At 37.4% G+C, this 24040-nt stretch overlaps 2 protein-coding genes across 2 annotated transcripts; one reads left to right on the top strand and one right to left on the bottom strand.

Annotated features, from left to right (window-relative positions):
* Positions 1-531: 531 nt before the first annotated feature.
* LOC311167059 (olfactory receptor 14J1-like) lies at positions 532-1609 on the bottom strand (the record flags this gene model as incomplete). The annotated part of the gene is made up of 1 exon (XM_084227860.1): positions 532-1609. One exon carries the CDS (start codon positions 1607-1609, stop codon positions 674-676), a length of 936 nt encoding a protein of 311 aa, XP_084083986.1. The 3' UTR covers positions 532-673.
* Positions 1610-17556: 15947 nt separating this feature from the next.
* Positions 17557-18572, top strand: LOC311167717 (olfactory receptor 14J1-like; the record flags this gene model as incomplete). The annotated part of the gene is made up of 1 exon (XM_084228768.1): positions 17557-18572. Exon 1 carries the CDS (start codon positions 17649-17651, stop codon positions 18570-18572), a length of 924 nt encoding a protein of 307 aa, XP_084084894.1. The 5' UTR covers positions 17557-17648.
* Between the last annotated feature and the right edge of the window lie 5468 nt (positions 18573-24040).

Raw genomic sequence — 24040 nt, forward strand, 5'->3', positions numbered from 1 at the left:
TTGTGAAAAAGTGGCATTTTGGAAATCACTGCTTCTTGGTAAATCAGTAACTCCAAAGAAAGAATTCAAGGTTTGCAGCAGGGATGAAACACCTAGTCCCCAGTTTACAAAGTTGGGAATAGGGTAAATTTTAGCAACTATCCTTGTTTTCCTTAACATTTTTTTCTTGTAAATTCTATAAAATTCTTACTGAGAAGCTCAGAGTTTAGGCAGCTCTTCCAGATCTATCTGGAGATTGTTTCTGTGCTTGAGTCACCATTCTTGATTCTTTCCTAATATCTTTTTTTTTTTTTAAATCTATTTATTTATTTATTTATTTGTTTATTTGTTTATTTATACAAGCACAGGGTACAGGCAGAAGCGCAGGAGGGTGAGAGAATCCACCAGAGCCAGAGCTGGGAGCAGAACAGGCAGACTGACAAAGTACACTGCTGAGGGGAGCAGTGAGCATGGCAGGAGAGGTCTACGAGCCATGTGGGACCCTCCCTGGTGGTCAGGGATCCAACTGGCACTGCAGAGGCTGCGGGCAGCTTCACAGCCCAGCGCTCAACTGCTGTGCCACCGGGGAGGCCCCTAAAATCTCTTAATTATTATTTGTCTCAATTTACTTAAGTCAAGAGTTTTCCTAATATATTTTGAATTTGTTTCCCAGCTAAGAATTTACAGATGTGCTTCAACAAAAGAGGTCAGCTTTCTTTCTTTGGAAAACCTTTCTCAGGGCTGTCTTCATGGCTTGATTTCTTAGGCTGTAGATCATTGGGTTGAGTGATGGAGGCACAACAGTGTACATAATAGTGAGAAAAATGTCCAGTGCACTTGGAGAGTCAGAAGGTGGCTTGAGAAACTCAAAGACGCTGGTTGAAATGAATAAAATGACAACAGCGAGATGGGGAAGGCAAGTGGAAAAGGCTTTAGCTCTGCCCTCAGCAGATGGCATCCTTAGCACAGTAGAAAATATCTTTGTGTAGGAAAGACCAATAAAGGTGACACACAGACATGCCATAAGCGCTAAGAAGTAACTTATCCCAAACTCATTCATATACTCATTCGAACAAGAGAGTTTCAGGAGCTGGGGGATGTCGCAGAAGAATTGGTGAATTATATGGGAACCACAGAAGTGGATGGAGAAAGTGCCAGCTGTGTGCATGGCTCCAGAAATGGCCGCACTGATCCAGACGCCTAAGACACTGTGAACACATTTGCTAGAATCCATGATGATTTCGTAGCGAAGTGGAAGGCAGATGGCCACGTAGCGATCATAAGACATCACTGTGAGCATGGACAGCTCAGCAGAACCACAGAGAGTGAAAGCATAGCACTGCACTATGCATTCCCCAAGGGAAATGTAGCCACTATGCATGAAAGAGTTGTAAATGGACCTTGGCACAGTCACAGAAATGTAGCAGAGATCCAGAAAGGAGAGATGTTTCAGGAAGAAATACATGGGTGAGTGGAGACTATTGTCCATAGAAATTGTGGCAATAATGAGGAGATTGCCAGTTAATGCCATCATGTATAAGACTAAGAACAGAGAAGCATGGACGAGTTCTAGCTCAGGCTTGGCAGAAAATCCCATTAGAAGAAACCCACTCAGAGTGAAATTAACCATTGTCCTTGATTTCACAGTGATGTTCACTGCAAAACAAGATAGAACCAGTGGAAATTAGTTATTGAACCTCATAATCCACCTGGATTCAATGAAGTTAAGAATGAAATTACTTGAAGAAATCACCACTTCATCATTAATGTGAAGGTAGTTCTTTATACAATTAATTAAGTGGAGAAATTTTCAATGATTTTGACTCAGAAATATGGATAAAGAGGATTATACATTTTAGTATTGCCATTTCAGTCAAAGGAAAGGAAAATTTATGTTGGAATAAATTTAATACAATATACTTTATTTTTTTTAAAAAAATTAAGTTTTGTTTATTTATTTATACAAGCACTGGGGTACAGTCAGAAGCACAGGAGTGTGAGAAAATTCACCAGAGCCAGAGTGGAGAGCAGAACAGGCAGACTGACGAAATTCACTGCTGAGGGAAGCAGCGGGCATGGCAGGAGAGGTCTGCATGCCATGTGGGACCCTCGCTTGGTGGTCAGGGATTGAACCGGTGCTGCAGAAGCTGCAGACAGCTTCGCAACCCAGCGCTCAACAGCTATGCCACCAGGGAGGCCCTAATACAATATGCTTTAAAATATATAATATTGTTAAAGGGCTAGAACATTGAATTTGTTTTATATAAAAAGTCTTATGCAGTTCATACACTACATTTATAAATCTTTTAGCTATCAATTCTTTTTCATTACAATGGATTTATTGTGCTATTTTATAATTTTGTTTTATATTTGAGCAGTAAAATCCTAATATTTGTCTTCATTAGGTAAGCATTTATATTCTCAATAAGTGAAATTATGAAACATTAAATGGTATAATTTTGATATATAAATAACTATTATCATTTGCACAAAATATCATAAAAATTGCTCTGAAAAACATTTTCCAAATGAATTGGAAAGGAATAGACTGATTATTATTATTATTATTTCTTAATTAAATAAAATGTAAAACAGCTATGGAATAATTTTTTTATCCAACACATTAGTTGAGATGCAAAAGAAAATATTCATTATGAATTAAGTCATATATGTTATGTGGTATATGGTATTATATATGGAACATGTATCTGAAGAGGTGTGAATCTTGATCCCTAAATTGTGTACCATCTTATAAATCAATATTACTTTAATAAAATTCATACATATGCAAAATAATATGATACTTATTTCATAAACAAAAAAAGGAAAAATCTTATAACATTCAAACAGTATGGTCAAATTTGTGCAAACTCTTTAGAAAAAGCAAATATTTTGGAAAAACTTTGATACACACTACATCTTAAGCCACATAGATATTTAGATAACTATTAAGTCATCTGAATAATTAGAATTAAAATATTTAATATTAAACAATAAATTTAAATTTAGGGCAGTAGCAAAAATATTGACAAACCATAAAACATAACTGAAAAAATATTTTCATGTTAATATTTTAGGTAGCCTTGAAAATTATTTTTGAATTTTTTTGAAAATGGATTTGATAACTATTTAGAAAACAAGGAAGATATACACACTTTATGTTCTCAGAACATGAAAGGAATAAGCAGAGAAAAATGAATATAAAGAAATAAAACATATATTATTAGGAATTATTAGGCATGGTGAGGGAATGATTGTATTTATTGCTAATTGCTAGCCTGACCTGAACATATAGGAAAATGAGCCTCCTTTTTAGTTGTTCAGCCTGAAATCCATGGTGTTCCTGTATTGATTTACTTGGAACCTGAGGGTGATGATATTTCCATTACACAGTTGTAGTAAAGTGTGTAATATTACTGGGAAACTGTTTAAGTTTGTGGTTGATAGAAAAGTTTTGGCATAGATGAGACGGTCCCTTGCACACACAAGTAAAAGTTATTTGAGAACTGCTTCAGCTATTGTGTGTGTGTGTGTGTGATCCACAGGAATGTTAACATACTGTTAAGTATGACCAAGTAATTCTATTTTAGACAATATTAAAGGGAGACTTTGAAGGTGACCCTTGCATTTCTAGAGCTGATTATGACACATTTACTTACTCATCTGGCATCATCTCTTGTAACTGAATCTTTCCAGGTGAGGTTTCTGAAGCCTCCAAAATTTTCCATTTCTATGAAACTGGGAGAAGGTTGCTTATTTTTTCTTTATGGAACCCAACAAAAAGAATTAATTTCCTATGTATTTTCATATTGCTTAATTTATCCAAAAGTTTTTGTTTGGTCTTTCCATTAATTTAAATCTACTCTTGCCAATAATTTATACAGAGACACACAGTAGAATTAAATGCAGTTTTGGTTATTTACAACATATGTATCTTTTCTGTATCTTGAAAATATATATTAAAGATTAATGTTAGATTAGGCCATATATAAACATGTATAAATTATTTATAAATTTATTTAGTTTTGTGTATGTGTGTGTACATGGATAGGTAAAAAATAACTGTCACATTATGGATTATAAATATCTACCTAATATTTTTAATATACTGTTGCTGTAATTAATTATGATAACAAGCATAAAAGCAGGAAGAAATAAATGGACTCAAGATGTCACTTTAGTTAGTTCTTAGATATTACTTCAGATTACTTTTGCTTTATTAGTTAGAGATCACTTTAATCATGAAGATTAAGATGGTCACTTTTGACTTCAAAGAAATCCCAATTTTTAGGGTTGATCTGGACCTTTACATCAGTTTTACCTCTTTAATTTACCATTTCATTGTCTCCAATTTATTCTCTATCCTGTAACAAAATATTATACACCTATCACCATTTTAGGAAAATATTAATGTTTTTAAACATTAATGTTTAGATGGATAGTGTTTTCAAGACATAACAAAATTCTTTAAGTGGATTAAGTATTATGTACTTAATCATTTTTACAAGTTGTTTTTGATCCCAGTCCTTTTCCTTACATTCCTAATAAATTGACCATTCACCTGTCCATTCAGAATCTTCTTCTATTTTCTATGAGTTTTCTTCTAAGAACTAGAAGAATTTAGAAGGTTGGTTGATTGTTATGATATGAGGCATGGTACACACACACACACACACACATATGTATATATACACATATGCACAACATATGTATGTATGGTTTCTTTTTGATCCTTATTTTGGAAAAATGGAAAATATGGTTATGTTGCTTTCTAAAACTGTTGGATTCATTCTGAATTTTTAAATTTTTCTACAATATTAGAACTATTATTTCTGTGATTTCTGAAGCGAAAGCATCTCACATGTCTTATAAGTCACTATTATAAGAGTATTTATGATATGAATACAATGTATCTCAGTTTCATTCTATCATATATTCATGCTCAAATACTTCTATGAGATTATACAAAGAAAGACACTGTGATGGACATAAAATTGGCACTCCAAAAAATGTTTCTTAGAATGGAAAGCATTTACATTATTCTCTCCCAGATTCCTAATTTCCTTTAATCACAGCTCATCCATAGTATTTCATATTTAACAAGTTAAATGGCAATGGTTGTTTCTCTCACCCACTCCAAACCAGTGTCTTGTGGCCTTTCCATTAACTGTGTGATCTAGCTTTTTAGACCCTAAGGAAACTCACCAGAGCATATTCAAATGTATCTTCCCACAACAGGAGAAGCTGTCTGTGTGAGCAGCTGACACTTATCTCAAAGTCCTGATCTCTGAAATCAGTCACCATCAGAAAAATGAGAACTGTGGGGAAAATTTAAGTCCATTTCAATCCTGTTTTGCCCCCTAGTGAGTAGGCAATGAAATCTCTTGGCACAAGCAGAGTTTGTGGGAGCTCTGGGCATTTGCAGGTGCTGGCCAATACCCTGGGACTCAAATGTGAAATTATATTGATTGTTCCTGCAGAGTATTTTTCTGCTGAATTGATTTAATTATTATACCTAGTTACCTGGAATTTCAGCTTAGTTGTTTTAATAGAATCAAATTACTGAAAAATATTATTATTTGGTGTTAGATTCAAGAATATTAAAAAAAGACAACTTAGTTCTATTAATCAAATTAACATGTCATTAATTTACTTTTTTTAAAGATTTATTTATAATGTGTACAAGACCTGGGGTGTAGGGCAGAGGGGTAGGAGAGTGAAAGGATTCACCAAAGACAGAGTGGGAACAGACCAGGTGGATCTACTGAAATACACTGCTGAGGGGAGAAGTGGACAAGACAGGAAAGGTCTGCTTTACCGTGTGGGTATCTCCCTGGCCAGGGATCAAACCCATGCTGCAGTGGCTGCAGATCATTTCATAGCGCTGACACTTAACATCTTGTGTTACCAGGGAGGCCCCAATTTACTTTGTATTTTTTGAAGATTTATTTATTCACTCATACAAGAACTTGGGTACAGGCCAGATGTGTGGGAGGGTGAGAGAATTCACCAGAGACAGAGCAGGGAACAGAACAGGCAGGCTGAGTGGAATACACTGTTGAGGGGAGTAGCAGGTGAGACAAGAGAGGTCTGTCGCGCCATGTGGAATTCTCACTAGCTGGCCGGGATCGAACCAGCGCTGCAGAGGCTGCGGACATCTTCACAGTGCTTTTTAACTGCCTGCGCCACCATGGGATGCCCATCAATTTACTTTTTGAATAACGTTTTACTCTAATAAATCCCTATTATCTGAAAGTGTGTAGCTACCGATACATTGCTACCAAAAATCAAACAAGCATCTCTTAATATTATAACACTAAATGTCAATCTAATTCCACTTAAAGTGGGAATATAATAGCCATTTTTTTTAAACCTGGATGTGTGGACAATGGTTTGTCTAACATAAAATTTTAATTTTTCATGAAAATAAACTCATCATTCAAGATCAAACCCAATAATATAGAGTGTGCATTCCATTGTTATAAAACATGTCTTTATCCCAGGCTATCAATCACAAATGAGTTTTTATAATCCTAAAAATGGCATGGTATAGAAGTCAGATGATTTCCAAGAAAACTTTCATTTGAACAGAATCTCCCAATAAATGTCAAAGCATTTCACATTTATATTCTAAGAATACAGTACACAATTGTTTAATTTCAGTCATCCTTTCTGCACATGTATTGGTGCTCATGAACTTGTAGAATAAATATTCTCTGTTAATTAATGGTAAAGAATCTATATGGGCCTCCCTGGTGGTGCAGCACGTTGAACACAGCGCTAGGGAGCTGTCCACAGCCTCTGTAGCATGGGTCCCATTTCTGGCCAGCCAGGGAGATACCCACATGGCACGGCAGACCTCTCCTGTCTCACCCACTGCTCCCCTCAGCAGTGTATTTCAGTAGATCTGCCTGTTTTGCTCCCCGCTCTGTCTCTGGTGAATTTTCTCAACCTCCCGAGCCTCTGGCCTGTACCCCAGCTCTTGTATAAATAAATAAAAAATCTTTAAAAAAAAAGAATCTGTAAGCTTCTATTCACTTGGTCCAACCAGAAAAACATGTCTTTTAAAATATCAGGATTTGAGGGCCTCCCCCGTGGCACAGCGGTTGAGCGCTGGGTTGCGAAGCTGCCCGCAGCCTCTGCGGCGCCGGTTCGTTCCCCGGCTGCTCCCCGGCTGCCCCAGGAGGGTCCCACATGGCGCGCAGACCTCTCCTGCCGCCCGCTGCTCCCCTCAGCAGTGTACTTCGGTTCTTCTGCCTGCTCTGCTCCCTGCTCTGACTGTGGTGAATTCTCTCACCCTCCCGCGCTTCTGACTGTACCCAGTGCTTGCATAAATAAATAAATGAATAAATCTTTAAAAAAAAAATAAATAAATAAATAAAATATCAGGATTTGAAAGTGTATAATTGCAAGCTTGTGAGCTCATGAAACAGGACATTAAAAATGACAAATAGTGAAAAAATTTAGTATCTTTCAAAAATTAATTGATTATAGAAAATTGTATAAATAGCTTCACATATCTGCAGGATTGTTACCTATTAGCAGGACTAGATCTGTCCTTTCACCTATTGTGAAAAGAAATAGTAAAATCAAAATAGCAGAGCAGATGTAGCTCAATGAGGAAGATGCTAAAATGCTTTCACCTTTAAGTAAGTAAATGTGGTGTCCCAGAGATGCACTGAGGCCCTAGAACTGTCCATGACAGCTACACAGAAGTGGAAAGACACATTTTTAATTTGGTAGGATGTTAGCTAACATGATCTCTAAATTTTTTCTAACTCTAAAATTCATTGAGTTCAACGTAATGTCTAAGTTATAAACATAAGAATAACAAAATGTAAGTTACCTCTGCTTCATGTACAAAGGGGATATGATTTTCCAAAATAAATATCTGCTCTCATGTAAAAATTGAAAAGCAAAATAAGTCCTTTTTGTTTGGTGTCATGAATAAAACACAAGTACATATATGGCCTTTACTTTTTTAAAGATTTGTTTATTTATGCATACAAGAACTGGGGTACAGGCCAGAGTTGTGGGGGGTGAGAGACAGAATTCACCAGAGACAGAGTGGGAAACAGAACAGGTGGATTGACTTAAATGCATTGCTGAGGGGAGTAGTGGGCGAGACAGGAGAGGTCTGCTGGGCCATGTGGGTAGCTCCCAGGCCGGGGATCCAACTTGTGCTGCAGTGGATGCAGCTAGCTTCATAGGTTGTGTCTTAACCCCTTGCACCACCAGGGAGGCCCTATGGTCTTTATTATTTTGAAGTGCAATTCTGCTCTACCTAAGCTCATGTTTAGGTTTATCGTGAAAAGAGCGTGAATTTGCCAAATGCTTTCTAAATCGATTGAGATGATTATGGTTTTTATTTTGTTGTTGATTATGCAAACACCTTGCTCAATATTTGTCTATTAGATTTTCTATTTCCTCATAACATGGTCTTAGTATCTCATATGTTATTAAAAATTGTATGTTTCCACAAAGTTATTAATGTTATTTGCATTTCAACCTTCATATTGGTCTCTTACGAGCCTTTGTATTTGGTGGCATCTGTTGAAATATCTTCTCTGCCATATTTGATTTTACTTACCTGAATAGTCTTTCCTTTTTTCTTAGTCTAGAAAAGGTTTGTCAGTTGTGCCTATCTTTTCAAATAACCAGTTCTTAATTTTGCTGTTATTTCTGCTAATGTTTCAGACTCATTTTCATTACTTTCTATTTGTTCCTTGCTTTGTTCCTCTTTCTAAATTTGTACTTATTTTGTTCTAATTTGTCTAGTACCCTGAGCAGTAAAATTAGGTTATTTGTTTGAGACCCATGTGAATTCCCTTAAGAACTATTTTTACTCCACAATGCAAGACTTAGTTTGTTGTGTTTCCATTTTTCTCAGATACTTTTTCACCTCCCTCTTGATTTCTTCCTGGATTCGTTTGCTGTCCAGAAATGTGTTGTTTAATTTCCACTTATTTGTGCAGTTTTCAGTTTTCCCTGTTATTCGTTTCTAGTTTCACAACATTGTGGGCAGGTAAGATACTTGACACGATTTCAATCATTTCAAATTTGTTAATATTTATTTTAGGACCTAATACATGAACAATTCTGGAGAATGTGCCATGTGCACTTGAGGAGAATGTGTATCATGCTCTCATTGGGTAAAATGTTATGTGTGTGATTGGTACAACGAGAATGGAGTCAAGTTCATAGTCTTTTTTTTTTATTAATATATTTTTAACTGAGTCCTGCCATGAGTTATTACCACCATAGTGCTCTCACCACCACCTCACTCATCATCCACCACCACTGACCATCAGGCTTCCCTCCCTCCCTGCTTCTTCCCCTCCCCCAGCACAACCCCCTTGGTGTCTCTGTTCTGAAGTCAGTTATCAATGGTTAATTTTTCAGTTTTTTTTTCATATGCCTGTAATTTAGTTACTTTATATCCCACAATCAGTGACATCATCTGCATTTATCTTCCTCATTCTTATTTCACTGCGCATTATCCTTTCAAGCTCTATCCATGTTGCTGCACACAGCATGAGTTTCTCTTTTGATTGCTGAGTAGTATTCCATTATGTAGACAGACCACATCTTCATGATCCATTCATCTGTTCTGGGCACTTAGGTTGTTTCCATAGTTTAGCTATCGTAAATAGTGCTGCAATAAACATGGTAGTGCAGATTTCCTTTTGAATTAGTATTTTTGAATTTTTGTATAGATATCTAAGGAGCAGAATTACTGTTCAAATGGACGGTCCATGTTTAATATTTTGAGATACCTCCATACTGCTCTCCATTAGGGCTGGACCACTTTGCATTCCCACCAGCACTGTAGGAGGGTTCCCTTTTTTTCATATCATCACCAGCAATTATTGTTTCTAGGCTTTTTGATATAGTCCACACTCCATTACTATTTTTCAGTCTGTATGATCTATGCATTATTGAAAGTGGGTTATTGTAGTACCCTACAATTTTTTGTGGTGCTGTCTCTTATTACCTTCAGATTTGTGAAAATTTGATTTAAATTCAAATACTGTGATGTTTGGTGTATCTACCTCTCCATCCATCCATCCATCCATCCATCCATCCATCCATCTACCCATCCACCTGATATATACCCTGTTGATGATTTGACCTCTTTATCATTATGTAAACAAGTTACTGTGTATTATTCCATTTTTTTAAAGGACTGTTTCTTTTTTAAAAAAAAAAATATTTATTTATTTATACAAGCACTGGGTACAATCAGAAGCGTGGGAGGGTGAGAGTATTCACCAGAGCCAGAGCAGGGAACAGAACAGGCAGACCGACAAAATATACTGCCAAGGCGAGCAGCAGGTATGACAGGCGAGGTCTGCCACTCCATGTGGGACCCTCCCCAGCAGCTAGGGATCGAACTGGTGCTGCAGAGGCTGTGGGCACCTTCGCAGCCCAGCGCTCAACCACTGCGCCACCAGGGGAGACCCCTATTATTCCATTTTTTGACTTAATGCCCATTTTGCCTGATGTAAGAATCACTATCCCTGTAGTCTTTTATTTTCCATTTGCATGTATCATTGGTCTTAGTACATATGGGAAAGTAATATATTTTCCAATAATACCATTAATGAATGAGGGTAAGAAAATAATGGTAAATAGAATCAACATGAACAAGACAAGAGAACCATAAATGATTAGATTTATATGTTTAATATAATAAAAGCTATACATATTAGCATGTTTTCCTAAGGAATGGATCCCAGGCTTCGGGGGCAGCACTGAGTCCCAGCCACTAGACCCCCACGGGTTGGTGTCTCACAAAGCCGCAGCAGGAACTTCACAGACTCTCAGGCAAACCAGCAAGAAGAGGCAGGTTTGTTTAGAGAAAGAAAAAGTTTATTGAGGAGAAATGGGAACAGAAATAAAGTGGGACTCCCAGGCCATGAAACCAGGCCTGGGAGGGGCAAGGAAGCCAAAGTGGAGTCGTGTCCCAGGGAATATATACCTTCTTTCCCTAATTATTCTAAAGCTCCTCCAGTCTCTTTGTGATCTCTTAGTTCTTGGCTGTTTCACTTAATTTGCTTACTGAGCTGGGGATCTTCACATTCCTTATCTAACAGCTTTCTCTTTCCCCATTTATTGCATCTTTATCTTTATGGCCCAGTCCTCTGGATGAGCATCCCTGCATTGAAGTTAAACAGCTGCCCTTCTAAGTTGTCCATAAATTAAACCACTCTCCATTTCCCCAATCTCTACATCCCTTTATCACTTGAAGGAAACCAAGGCCAGCATTAACAATGTTGTCCTTGGTCCTGGGGTGTTTGTTTTTCCAGGTGGAATTAGATACACTCCTCTTGTTGCCCTTATCTCTGAAGCCTTTCTCAATTCTCTGAGGTCCCCTCCTGCAGTGTCCCTAAAACTGCCTAATTCCTAGCTTGCCCTGTGTCTCACTAAGACATATAATTATGTATACTGATATGTATGAGTATGATGTTAAATTTGTAATATTGGCATATATATCAATATGTGTGAGGTATATATTTATATTCCACAAAGGGAGAAACTGTTAGGGGGAAAAGGATGTCCCAAAGCAAATTCCATATAGGCTTTGTGGACTCCACCCCCACCCCAGGTCAAAGCCAAAGACACTGGGAACTCCAAATCCCATCACCACCAAAGGGAAGGTGGATGGGACCTGAGGGTGGGGTTAAGCAGCCAGGTGGATACAAAAGGCAGACACGTGGGCTTTGGGGGCTCTCCATTTTTGGGCTCTCAGCCAGCTCGGAGCGTCCGGTCAGCTCTGAGAGTGACTTTGGGTTTCCAGGTCGTCGGATCGGGTAGGACGCATTAAAGACTTTATTTCCCTATTTTCTCCCTGAGTTGTACATTTTCCTTATTTCTTTTTCTCTTGTAAATAAACCTTTTATTAACCCTTTTGCGTGTGTCTGTAGTAGAGTATTCATAAGTCCCTTTAAAGCGCGCGGGTGAGGACCCACAGCCAGGAACCCGTTTAATATCGGGGTTGCTCTATAACAAAACTATGTATTGAGAAACATAATGATATATATGGTAAGCCCTTCAATAATCTGTTATAATGTGACATAAAAACAAATAGATATTTGTTATTAGTCCCCAGTTCTTCTCACAGAGTATGACAACCCTTGTAATATCTGAGTTATGGGATTGAGTGAAGCATTTTGTTATTCAAAGTAAGTCCTTTCCAAAAATACCATTTATGCTAATGGCGTGACTTGTTAAAGGCACTTAAGTGAATTCAGGTTGCCAAAGATACTAAACACGTGACTAAAACTTGAAACATTTATCCCATCCCTGACCTCTGGAGAGAGATACTGAAGGCTGAGTTAATTTTCCCATAATTTATTCAATCTGGTCTGTGTAATGTGATCCCAAGTAAAACCTTAAACAATAGGATTCAGTGTCACCTCAAAGGTCACTATGTTGGGGGTGGTGTGGGATGGAGGAAAGACAACTCAAAGTTCAAGTAGAGAGAGAGAGACCTAGAGGGCGTTGCACCTCTGGATATGCAGCAGCCTATTTCTCTGGTTGTCTCACATTTATTGGGGATCAGATTCAGGGATGGTGGGCAAGAATACGGAGGAATGTGTGGAGGAATGTGTGTGGTGGGGATATGGATTGGGGATGCATAATGGTGGGGATGTGTATTGGGGCTAATGCCTGGGGGGCTCCATTGTTGCTGCTGATCAGATATCTTATCTCTAGTGCCTCTTTACACTTAACTTCCTGTCAAGGTGGTCCAGCTGGTTATGCTATAATGTCTGCCTGCTATTTTCAGCAGATAGCCTCATACCAAGACTTTTGTCCTGATGAAAGGCCCCCTGCCTAACTCTACATGTTAGCTTGACCAGCAGCAACTCTGGGCACCAAGACATCAAGGGGGACTGGGGAATCCACTACTCAGAAAGTTCTAGAATGGTGAACCCTAGGAGGTTCTAGAAAGTGGCATGTGAAAGGAATAAAGGAAATTCTGCTTGTTTCCCCATGCCTTGTCCTGTATCTTTTCCATTTTTTCTGATTTGTATTCTTTATAATAAAACACCACAGTGAGAAATGAAGCTTCTTGAGTTCTGAGCTGCCCTAGAAAGTTATTGAAAGAAGTGGAATGGGAAGAAATGGCACTACCAATTAATAGCTAGCAGTTGAGAAGCACATTCAATTGATGCCTGTGTAGAGTGGTCCCATCAGAGATGTTCTGAACATGCAAGTTCTTGTTGCTTGAAACTTCAAGAGTCTAATTCTTATTTACTAGAACAGTGTTGCCCAAAAAAGGCACCATGTGTTTAGTGATAGGTGTATGAGTAAAAACAGACAAGAATAAAACACTAAGGAAATAACTTTATAAAAAGGCAATAGTCATTACAAAATTTAAATATGGCATTAGAATATATTCACTAAAACTCAATAAAAGAAAGCAGTAAGGGATGAATGAAGCAAAAATAAAAACATGAGGCATATTAAATATAAATGTAAAATACAGAAATATATAATCATGTTAATAACAGAAACTGGAATGAGACTTTACATAAAAACCATCTGAATTCTATTTTGTGCATTTTTAGGATTGGAAAAGTTCATATTTGTGAAATGATAGCCGTGGATAAGTCATATTTTGTGATAATGGAACATAGTGTGTAATCTTCTAATCTGGGCTTGAAATGAAAACAATTAGAATATTGGCAGCACAACTAAACTTTGATACTAGACAAACTGTTACTGTAATTTGAGGTTTTGAGGTCTAGTTCCCCAGCAAGGAATCAACCTCAGGCTGTGCTGGCAGTGTTGAGTCCCAGCACTAAACCACTGCAGACTGGCCTCTCAAGAAGCCCAGAAGAAACCTCGCTTACTCTCAGGTAAGCAACTGAAAAGAGGCAAATTTATTTAGAGAAATGGATATAAGGAAAATTTTACTGAGGAGAAATGGAACAGAATCAAAGTAGGATTCACAGCCTCATGGACCAAGCCAGGAGCAAGAAAGCCACCCTAGAGTCATGCCTTGGGTAATATACCGCTTCCCTGATTATTCTAAAGTCCCATCAGTCTCTTTGTGCTTGGTTAGTTCTTGGTTGTCTCACTCACTCTGCCTTAATGTCTCTGTGCCTTCTGTGCCTAGAATTATATCTTGCATCTCAGCCCTTAGATTCCTTTTTTATTGCCCTTATCCAGAAATTCCTGCTGTCCCAAGTGAGATGAGGGTTGTGTCTGATTAATCGCCTTTGGAATTTGCTGCCCTTATCTCTGGAGTCTTCGTTATTCCTCGAAGCCTTTTTATTCTGACCCTAGAAGCTATTTGCTTGCCCTGTGATTCAAAACCATACACCATAAACCCAGGTTTCTTTAAAGTGGCTGTTTTTTTACTCTCCCACGCAAAGTAGAATGACATTGGCACTTAGTGACATAGTTCAGGCATTTTTTTGCTTCATTATAGTAAACTATTGGTATTTACCCTTTTTCAGATGATGGACATGTCTATTAGACATTATAATATTATCTAGTTATGATTTAAATGAATGACTTGCTATTTCAATTAATAGAATTAAACTTGGTCTTTTGTGTATATTACCAAGTCTGCACACAAACTAATATATTCAATAATTTGGTCCAATAAACAAAATAAGATGAAATTCCAGATAACTGTGTCTGATCATTAAATTGACTCAACAGAACAATAGTCTGCAGGAATAATAAATATAATTGCAAGTTTTGGTCCCAGGGTATTTATTGAGAACACAAAATACCCACAGCACCCAGAAACTCTGCTTGTGCCAAAATAATTTAATTGCCTAATCGCCAGTAGCTAAAGAACGATTGTAATGGGCTTATTTTTCTCCACAGCTACTTCGTTTGAATGTGACTGGATGGTAGACATCTGGACTCAGCTAAGTGTCAGCTGGCCACACTGACAGCTTCTCCTGTTGAGGGAAGATATTCTTGAATATGCTCTGGTGAGTGTGCTTGAGTACTAAAAATATAGATTACAACAAATGATGGAACGCCCATGAGTTACTAGTTTGAGTGGATGAAATAACCAGCCATTAGTACTCAACTTGTAAAATATGAAATACTATGTGTGAGCTGTGAGTATTTTAATGGAAATTAGAAATCTGGGAAAGAATATTGCAAACTCCTTTTATTCTGAAAGCATTTTAGAGAGTGCAATTCTCCCTACCAAAGTCTTTATACATATCACCAGCATAGAAGTAATTCAGCCTGAAATTGTGATGGGTTGATGCTGTTGATGTTCCTTGTGTTCATGTTGTTTATTGAGTCTTATAGTAGTGACTAGTAAGACATGAGAGATGCTTTCCACATCAGAAATTAAAGATAAATTGTTCAAATATAGTCGAAAAATTTAGAAATTGAGAATGTTCAAATATTTTATGAGAGCAAAATCAGCACATTTTACATCCTCACAGAAAATATGGATAAAGATTGAAAGAGCATAACAGGAGGCATGATTCATTTGTTACCAGTCATCAGCCTTCTCGTTTCTTTTGATTCATAGGGGAAAATTCTAAAGTAGAGAAAATTCAAGAATATTCTGGAATGGACATGTCAATGGTCATTTTTTTTAGAAATATAGAGAAAAGCATTTACAAGAAAAATGACTGGTAAAAATCAATAAATATATTTCATAAAGTTAATATACATAATATATAATATATATTGTAATTATAGCATATATTAATAATATGTGTCATATATTAATATGTTTATATATTTAATAGACTTTTGTTAGGTTTTAAACACAATATTTCCATGTAAACATGAAACATTCTTTATAAACATCCATCTTCACCTCAAACTGTGATAGAGATCTTAGATGTTGAATGTTCCCTCAGTTATATGACTATGAATATGTTGGAGACAATGAAATGGTAGAATTACAGATGTAAAACTAATGTAAACTGGATTAACACTGAAAGCAGTAATTTCATTGAAGAGGAAAATCAACCATCTTTATCTCTTCATTAATGTGAGATTCATATAAAAGACAAAGTCTTAAATAATACCTATGGACCAATAATAATTTGCTCTTTTCCATAAACAAAGCACAAATTTGGGCCTCTCCAATGGCACAGTGGGTTGAGCACAGTGCTGTGAAGCTGTCTGCAGCTTCTGCAGCACAGGTTTGATTCCTTGCCAGCCAGGGAGAAACCCACATGGCAAGGCAGGCCTCTCCTGTCTTGCCCGCTGCTCCCCTCAGCAATGTATTTCGGTCCTCTGCCTGTTCTTCTCCCTTCTCTGTCTCTGGTGAATTCTCTCACCCTCCCATGCCTCTGGCCTGTACCCCGGTTCTTGTATAAATAAATAAATCTTTAAAAAAAAAAAAGAATGCACAAATTTGATCATATCACTTGCTTGTATTGAGCTTATTTATTTTTTAAATAAATCATATTCTTTATTATTTTAATTGCATTCATTTTATTGATGTAGCATCTGTTTATAAGACTGTACTTGATATAGAGGTCTTTAGTCACACCTCCTCAGATATATGTTATCACCAGATACCTTTCATCATAATATATTCTACTGGGGCCTCCCCGGTGGCGCAGCAGTTGAGCGCCAGGTTGCAAAGCTGCCAGTAGCTTCTGCAGTGCCGGTTCGATCCTGGCCGCTCCCCGGCCACCTGAGGAGGGTCCCACATGGTGCGCAGACCTCTCCTGCCGCCCGCTGCTCCCCTCAGCAGTGTGATTCGGTCCTTCTGCCTGCTCTGCTCCCCACTCTGGCTCTGGTGAATTCTCTCACCCTCTCGCACTTCTGACTGTACCCAGAGCTTGTATAAATAAATTAATAAAAATCTTAAAAAAAAAGAATATTTAAATATATATATATTCTACTGATTAAGTATTTTTAATGTTTCACTAATTTGTTGGGTGTGAACATATTCCATAGTTGTTTTATACTAAGAATTACAGTAGATGGTATTTGTCCTTTATATGAGCCATGTTATTTTCTTTTAAAATATGCATGTGGAAGGGCTGTTCAATTATTTTTCTTTTGGGAAAATAGTATTTTTCAGATCAATCTGTATGATATAGTATGTTAATGATAACAGTTATTTATATGTCATAATTAGGTACATGAATTAGTTATTAATTTGGCATTTCAAAATTATAATTAGTGAGAAAATAAGTGCTTAGTTAAAAACATGAGGAATTTTTTCTCTCATTTACAATGCAACATTATTACACTGCAATAATAAAGCTACAGTAGTTGAGTAGTATATGAATATATAGAATGATTAATGAAAAAATAAGCAGCTAACAAAAGTTAATAAATGTGAGTTTATGAACTATATAACACTTTTAATAGAAATAAGAAAAAAAATGCTCCATAGTCCCATTATTAAAGTTATATATTCTAAAAGATATTTTATAAACTTTATATATACATTCATTTTTCTTTCATTTGACTAAAATGGGCAATTCTCAAATTTACGATCTTCCTAACCTATGTTTCCATGAAGTAATTTAAAATTGCACAAGATGATTAGTATAAAGAACTACTTTCACATTTATGATGATGAGATAATGTCCAGTGACTTCATGCCTAACTTCATTGAATCCAATGTGGTTGGGAGGTTAAGCAAAAGAAATTTCCAATGGTTCCCATCTTTTCTTGCAGTTAGCATCTTTCAGAAATTAAGAAGAACTATGGCTAATTTTACAATGAGTGGGTTTCTTCTGATGGGATTTTCTGCCAAGCCTGAGCTAGAACTCTTTCTTGCTTCTCTGTTCTTAGTCTTATACATGGTGGCGGTAATTGGCAACATCCTCATTATCACCGCAACTTTCATAGATGGTAGTCTTCACTCACCCATGTATTTCTTCCTGAAACATCTCTCCTTTCTGGATCTATGCTACATTTCTGTAACTGTACCAAGATACATTTGCAACTCTTTCATGCAGAATGGCTATATTTCCCTATGGGAATGCATAGTGCAAAGTTTTGCTTTCATTCTCTGTGGTTCTGCTGAGCTGTCCATGCTCACAGTAATGTCGTATGATCGCTACGTGGCCATCTGCTTTCCACTGCACTACGAAATCATCATGGATGTCAGCAAATGCGTCCAAGGAGTCCTAGGCATCTGGATCAGTGCAATCATTTCTGGTGCCATGCACACAGCTGCCACTTTCTCCATGCACTTCTGTGGTTCCCATATCATTCACCAGTTCTTCTGTGATATTCCACAGCTCATGAAACTTTCTTGTTCTAATGAGTATATCAGAGAAGTTGGTGTCACTGGCTTCTTGTCTCTGGTGGCCTTTCTTTGCATCACCTTTATTGGAGTGTCCTACACAAAGATATTCTCCACTGTGCTGAGGATGCCATCTGCTGAGGGTAGAGCCAAGGCCTTTTCAACTTGCCTTCCCCACCTGGCTGTGGTCATGTTGTTTATTACAACCAGTGTCTTTGAGTTTCTCAAACCACCTTCTGAGTCTCCCAGTGCACTGGACATTTTGCTGACTATTATGTACACAGTTGTGCCCCCAACACTCAACCCAATGATCTATAGCCTGAGAAATCAAGCCATAAAGGCAGCTCTGAGAAAAGTTCTCCAAAGAAGACAAGCCTGATTATTTTGTTGAGGCACATCTCTTTGTTCTTTACTGAAAGACAAGTTCAAGATATATTGGGGAAAACTCTTGGCTTAAATATAGAGAGACAAACGCCAAGTAAGTGAGTTTATGAAGGATCAAGACTGAGGAATCAAGCCTGAAAATAATCTCTAGATAGTTCTGGAAAAACTGTCCAAAATTTGAGCTCTCAATAAGGATTTTATATAATTTGCAAGGGATACATAGCAAGGATCCAGGCAGGTGTCTCCTAATGTATCTCTCTGATGTTGTCCATTCACGAGGAAAACAAGGAGGGCTGTTAAAAATTTCCCTTTAGGGGCCTCTCCGGTGGCTCAGCAGGCTGAGCATAGCACTGGAAAGCTGTCTGCAGCCTCTGCGGTGCCGGTTCAATTCCTGGCCAGCCAGGGAGATTCCCACATGGCACGACAGACCTCCTATCTCACCTGCTGCTCTCCTCAGCAGTGTACTTTGGTCCTTCTGCCTGTTCTGCTCCCTGCTCTGTCTCTGGTGAATCCTCACCCTCCTGTGCCTCTGGCCTATGCCCCAGTGCTTGTATAAATTAATAAATCTTTTAAAAGAATTCCCTTTATATTTGGAGCTCAATTTTCATTGAGCTGGGGGTTTTAGCCCTGCCATAAGCCTTGAAGTCTGCCATTCTTTGAAGTTAGTGAATTATCCAGAGGCAGCTATTTCCAAAATGCTCCTTTTTTCACAAACAGCATTTTCCCCTGGCACAACTTCTTCAGGACCATCTTAGCCCTTGACTAGAGCCTTTTAGTTGGGACCAGGAAGATGGGGACCCAAATTGTTAACTTTCCTTAACCAAACCAGGAATCTTAAGGTAAGTAGAGAAATGAGCATAGGCATGTTGTCATATAAGAAAGTTATCATGGCACTGGAAGGGATCATGCTCAGCGAAATAAGCCAGAAAGAAAAAGAAAAATACCAGATGGTCTCACTCATAGCAGGAATCTAGAAAACTTAAATAAGGGACCAAGAAAATGAATAACTATAAGAAAGTGAAAATCAAAATCAACAAAAAACTATGAACCAGAGACACCACTCTATGGGGGGTGGGGGGCAGGGAGGGGAGGGGTTGGGGTCAAAATAAGGGGGTTGCAATTGTATGGGGAATATAAAAATAAAATTTATTTAAAAATAAATAAATAAATAAATAAAAATTTGGAAGAAAAAAGTTATCATTAATATGTGCTGTCTGGGTAATACAAATCTTCACATATAGCTCTATAAACATTGCTCTTGAAAATACAGATTAAAATATCTCTCTGCAAAGTCACTCTTTTACTTGTCTCCCCCTTGACAAAAAAGAACGGGATTTGCACTCACTTGGTCCCAAATCATTTGTGCTGAATATAACATCTCCTTTTCCAAATATGAGTTTAATTCTCGCCTCTATGTGTCATTGTTGTTTTCAATTAAACTGTGAAAGGGGGATCAGCTCATCCTGGTTTGCCCCAAATCTTTGTGATTTCAAAACAAGAATTCTGTCCTTCAGAACATTTTTTTCTCTGTGTCAGATTGCTCCATATAATAGTTCACACAAAGGCCCTCCTGGTGGTGCAGTGGTTGAGCACAGCGCTGTGAAGCTGTCCGCAGCCTCTGCAGTGCAGGTTTGATCCCAACCAGCCGGCAAGAATACCACATGGCACCGCAGACTTCTCCTGTCTCTCCCGCTGCTTCCCCTCAGCAGTGTATTTCGTCAGTCTGCCTGTAATGTTCCCGCTCTGTCTCCGGTGAATCCTCTCACCCTCCTGCGTATCTGGCCTGTACCCCAGTTCTTGTATAAATAATAAATTAAAAAAAAAATTCCCACAAAAATATGTTACCATGAGTCAAATTATATTGTAAACCTATGAATTTAGAAAGTTGAATCTAGCTCGATGTTTAGCTTTCTAAAACTTTTAAATATTTTTAAATATTTAAATATTTCTTATTGAGTGAAATAAATATACAAACTTATTCTCAAAAATGTTATATATTTCTGTTCTTAATATCCATCTTGGTTAAAAAAAAAAAAAGCTAATAAAAGTTTGGTTATATGACTCCAGAAGCTCATGTGGTTGGATATTCTGATCAAGGGAACAAATATTAAATATACAAAACACATTACAATTGTGTATTGACAAGACACAATGAATGACAATATATCAACACTCATTTTTGGTTCTGTTCTAATGCAAGATTTACAGAATGATTTAGAATATTTTAAGTGATGTTTTCATTTTCTATAATCAAATGGCACATATAGGAAGAAAACCCAAGGCTAGATAGCTTGTTTATGCTACTTCCATGTGCAGTGCCATGACATCTATCTTCTCTTTCTTTTTTAAGGTAACATTGATTAACAACAATGTGTATGTTTCAGGGGTCAGTTTTACACCTCATAGTATATATACCACAAAGCAAAAACCCCCAGAGGCCTAGTTACCATCTGCTGACATTGAAAGCAGCCCCCCACCCACCACCACTCCCTTTCTCTCTGGTAACCAACTTTTTGCTGTCATGAAATTAGCAGTTTGTTGGGGTTTATGTGTTCAACTATTTTTGCTTCTTTATATTCCATAGACAGTGAAAGTCATAATGTTGACCTTTCTCTTCATAATTTGTTTCACTTAGCATGATCCCCTCAGGTTACATCCTTGTTACAGGATTCCTCTTAAAAATATAGCTGAATACTATGCTGTTGTGTGTAGTACATTTCATATCTTCTTTCTGCAGCCATCTGTTGATGTTAATATGCGCTGTAAATTGGGATTCAATGAACATAATTGTCCATATAACTTTTCAAATTAGTAGTTTCATATTCTTTGAAAGAAAACCAAGAGGCATTTGCATCTTGTTTTCCATATTTTGCATCAATGTACCATTGTACAAGGATTCCCTTTCCTCTACCTATTCTCCAGAACCTGTTGTTTCTTGTCTTCTGGATAACAGCCCTTCTCACCGTTGTGAGGTGAGATGTCTGGGTGGCTTGGATGTGCAGTCCCCATAATAAGGGAGCTGAATATCTTTTCATGAATCTGTTGGCTGGCTGAGTTCTATGGAGAGGAGCCTGTTCAGATCCTCTGGCCCTTTTTAATAAGATTTTTTAAATGCTGAATTGTATGAGTTGATTATATATTTTGATATTAATTCCTCGTTTGATATATGGTTTGTAAATAGCTTCTCCCATTCATAGGTTACCTTTTTCTTCTATATCCTGGTCTAGTCATTCTTTTTTTTTTTTTAAAGATTTATTTTTATTTATTTATTTATACAAGCACTGGGTACAGTCAGAAGCGCGGGAGGGTGAGAGAATTCACCAGAGCCAGAGCGGGGAGCAGAGCAGGCAGAAGGACCAAAGCACACTGCTGAGGGGAGCAGCAGGCGCAGGAGAGGTCTGCGCACCATGTGGGACCCTTCTCCGGTGGCCGGGGAGCAGCCAGGGATCAAACCGGCGCGGCAGAGGCTGCGGGCAGCTTCGCAACCCGGCTCTCAACCGCTGCGCCACCGGGGAGGCCCTAGTCATTCTTTTTCATGTGGGTATCCATATTTACCAACACTATTTACTGAAGAGATGCCCCCTTTTCTATCATTTGCTCTTGATCTTTGTGATAAATTAGCTGATGATATAAATGTGCCTAAAATTCTGAACTCTCTATTCTGTTCCTTTGATTCTTATGCCTGTTGTTATTCTAGTATCAAATTCTAATTTGATACCACTAACCAATTTGATAGAATCAAATTCTTATTGATACTAATGCTTCTTTAAGTAAAGTTTAAGGTCAGAGAAGTGATCCCACCATTCTTTTTCCTTAGGATTGTTTTAACTATGCATGTTTTTTAAGATTCTATACAAATTCTATTTGTTGTGTTTCTATGAAACATGCCATTGAAATTTTGATAGGGATTGCATTAAAGGTATGTATGTTTTTAGGTAAGTTGGACATTTTAAAGATGTTAAAACCCTTGAGAACAGACTATCTTCCCATTTCCTTGTGTCCTCTTTTTTTTCAACATTGTGTTTATTATCTAGTGTATGTGTCTATAAACTTCTTTGTAAAGTTGTCTTTGGTATTTTATACTTTTTGATGTGATTGTAAATAGGTTGTTTATTTTCTTTCTACTAGTTTTTTGTTTCCTTATAAAAAACAGACAGATTTTGTAGTTACCACATATTGGCATAAAACTTAGCCTTTTAAAAATGAGTGTATTCAACTGCACTTTATGAAAAAACAGTTACAAAAAAACACTGACTAACTGACCCTACACACATAGGGGTCTTCTCCTCAGAGAGCTCCTGATGAATTCTTCATCAAGTCTGTGGCTTTTTAACACAATTCCCTCCCCAAACCATGTTATGTTCTGCTTTTAATTTCTCAAATTTCCGCGTATTTCTCAGCATCATGCTTTGGGCATGTAAATGTTCAGTAAATGCAGTCAATGTACCTGGTTTCTGGTTACCTCTTTGCTGTTCTTTTACTCACAATGAATGCCCATAACTCACAAGACAAGCCTCCCAAGTATTGCCTAAAAGAACAGTGCAAAGCAGCATTTCCTAGCAGTGAAGTACAGTGAGCTCTTCCACATCCAAATGTTAACAACTATTATGTATTCACATGAATTCTCTCAACTTATGACTAGATTTTCATGTAGTCTCCTAATTATATGGAATGACATAAAATAATTAATATTTATTAATGAAAATAATTATGGTTAATTTGTTCATTTTGTTAAGGCAGTGTGTTTGTTAGTGGCTGTGTATAGTGAGTTCATGCAATAAAATTGCTATATATTCTTTTTACTAGTTTTGCTTATAGGTCTAGAAAAAATTCAAAATAATTCAATATTGAATCTATTTTTCTGTTGGAAAAAACATGATATATTATGGAAGTTGCATACGTTTTAAAACAAAGTATGGATTGTCAAAGAAATTCAGTGTGGATGTGTGAGGTTATTTCAGATATGTCCCCCAAAACCTAAGGATATATTATGATTGACATAGATATAAAGTAAAGTTCTGAGATAACCAAGTAAAATGTTTTATATTTTAATTTTACAAATTCAATAACTTTCTTCATGAATGCTGACTAATATTTTAGGATTCTATGTGCAATAGGGTGGTCACCAGGAAAAGGGGAGGTTCCAGGTTTCCTACCCCACCCAAAGGAGGGTGGAGCTGAGCAGGGAGAGAAGAAGCTGCAGAAGAGACTGAGGAAGGAAGGAAGCAGGATGGAGAGCAAGAAGGAGCCCTGGAGGAGGCACGTGGAACAGAGAGAGATGTGAAGAAACTGCGCTTGCCTTTTGGTCGTGGATTGGGTGACACAGATGTGGGTGAGAGACCCATGGGGAGGTGACAATGGCAGTTTTTATCTTGATAGTGATTTTGCTCTTTTTTCCTCCCAGACTTGTCTGATTGTTTCTGATCCTTTTCTGTGGGTCACCACTGGAAGATGCTTTGGACT

The sequence above is a fragment of the Talpa europaea genome (genome assembly GCF_964194135.1).
Source record: "Talpa europaea genome assembly, chromosome: 2".
In the NCBI taxonomy this organism is placed as follows: domain Eukaryota; kingdom Metazoa; phylum Chordata; class Mammalia; order Eulipotyphla; family Talpidae; genus Talpa; species Talpa europaea.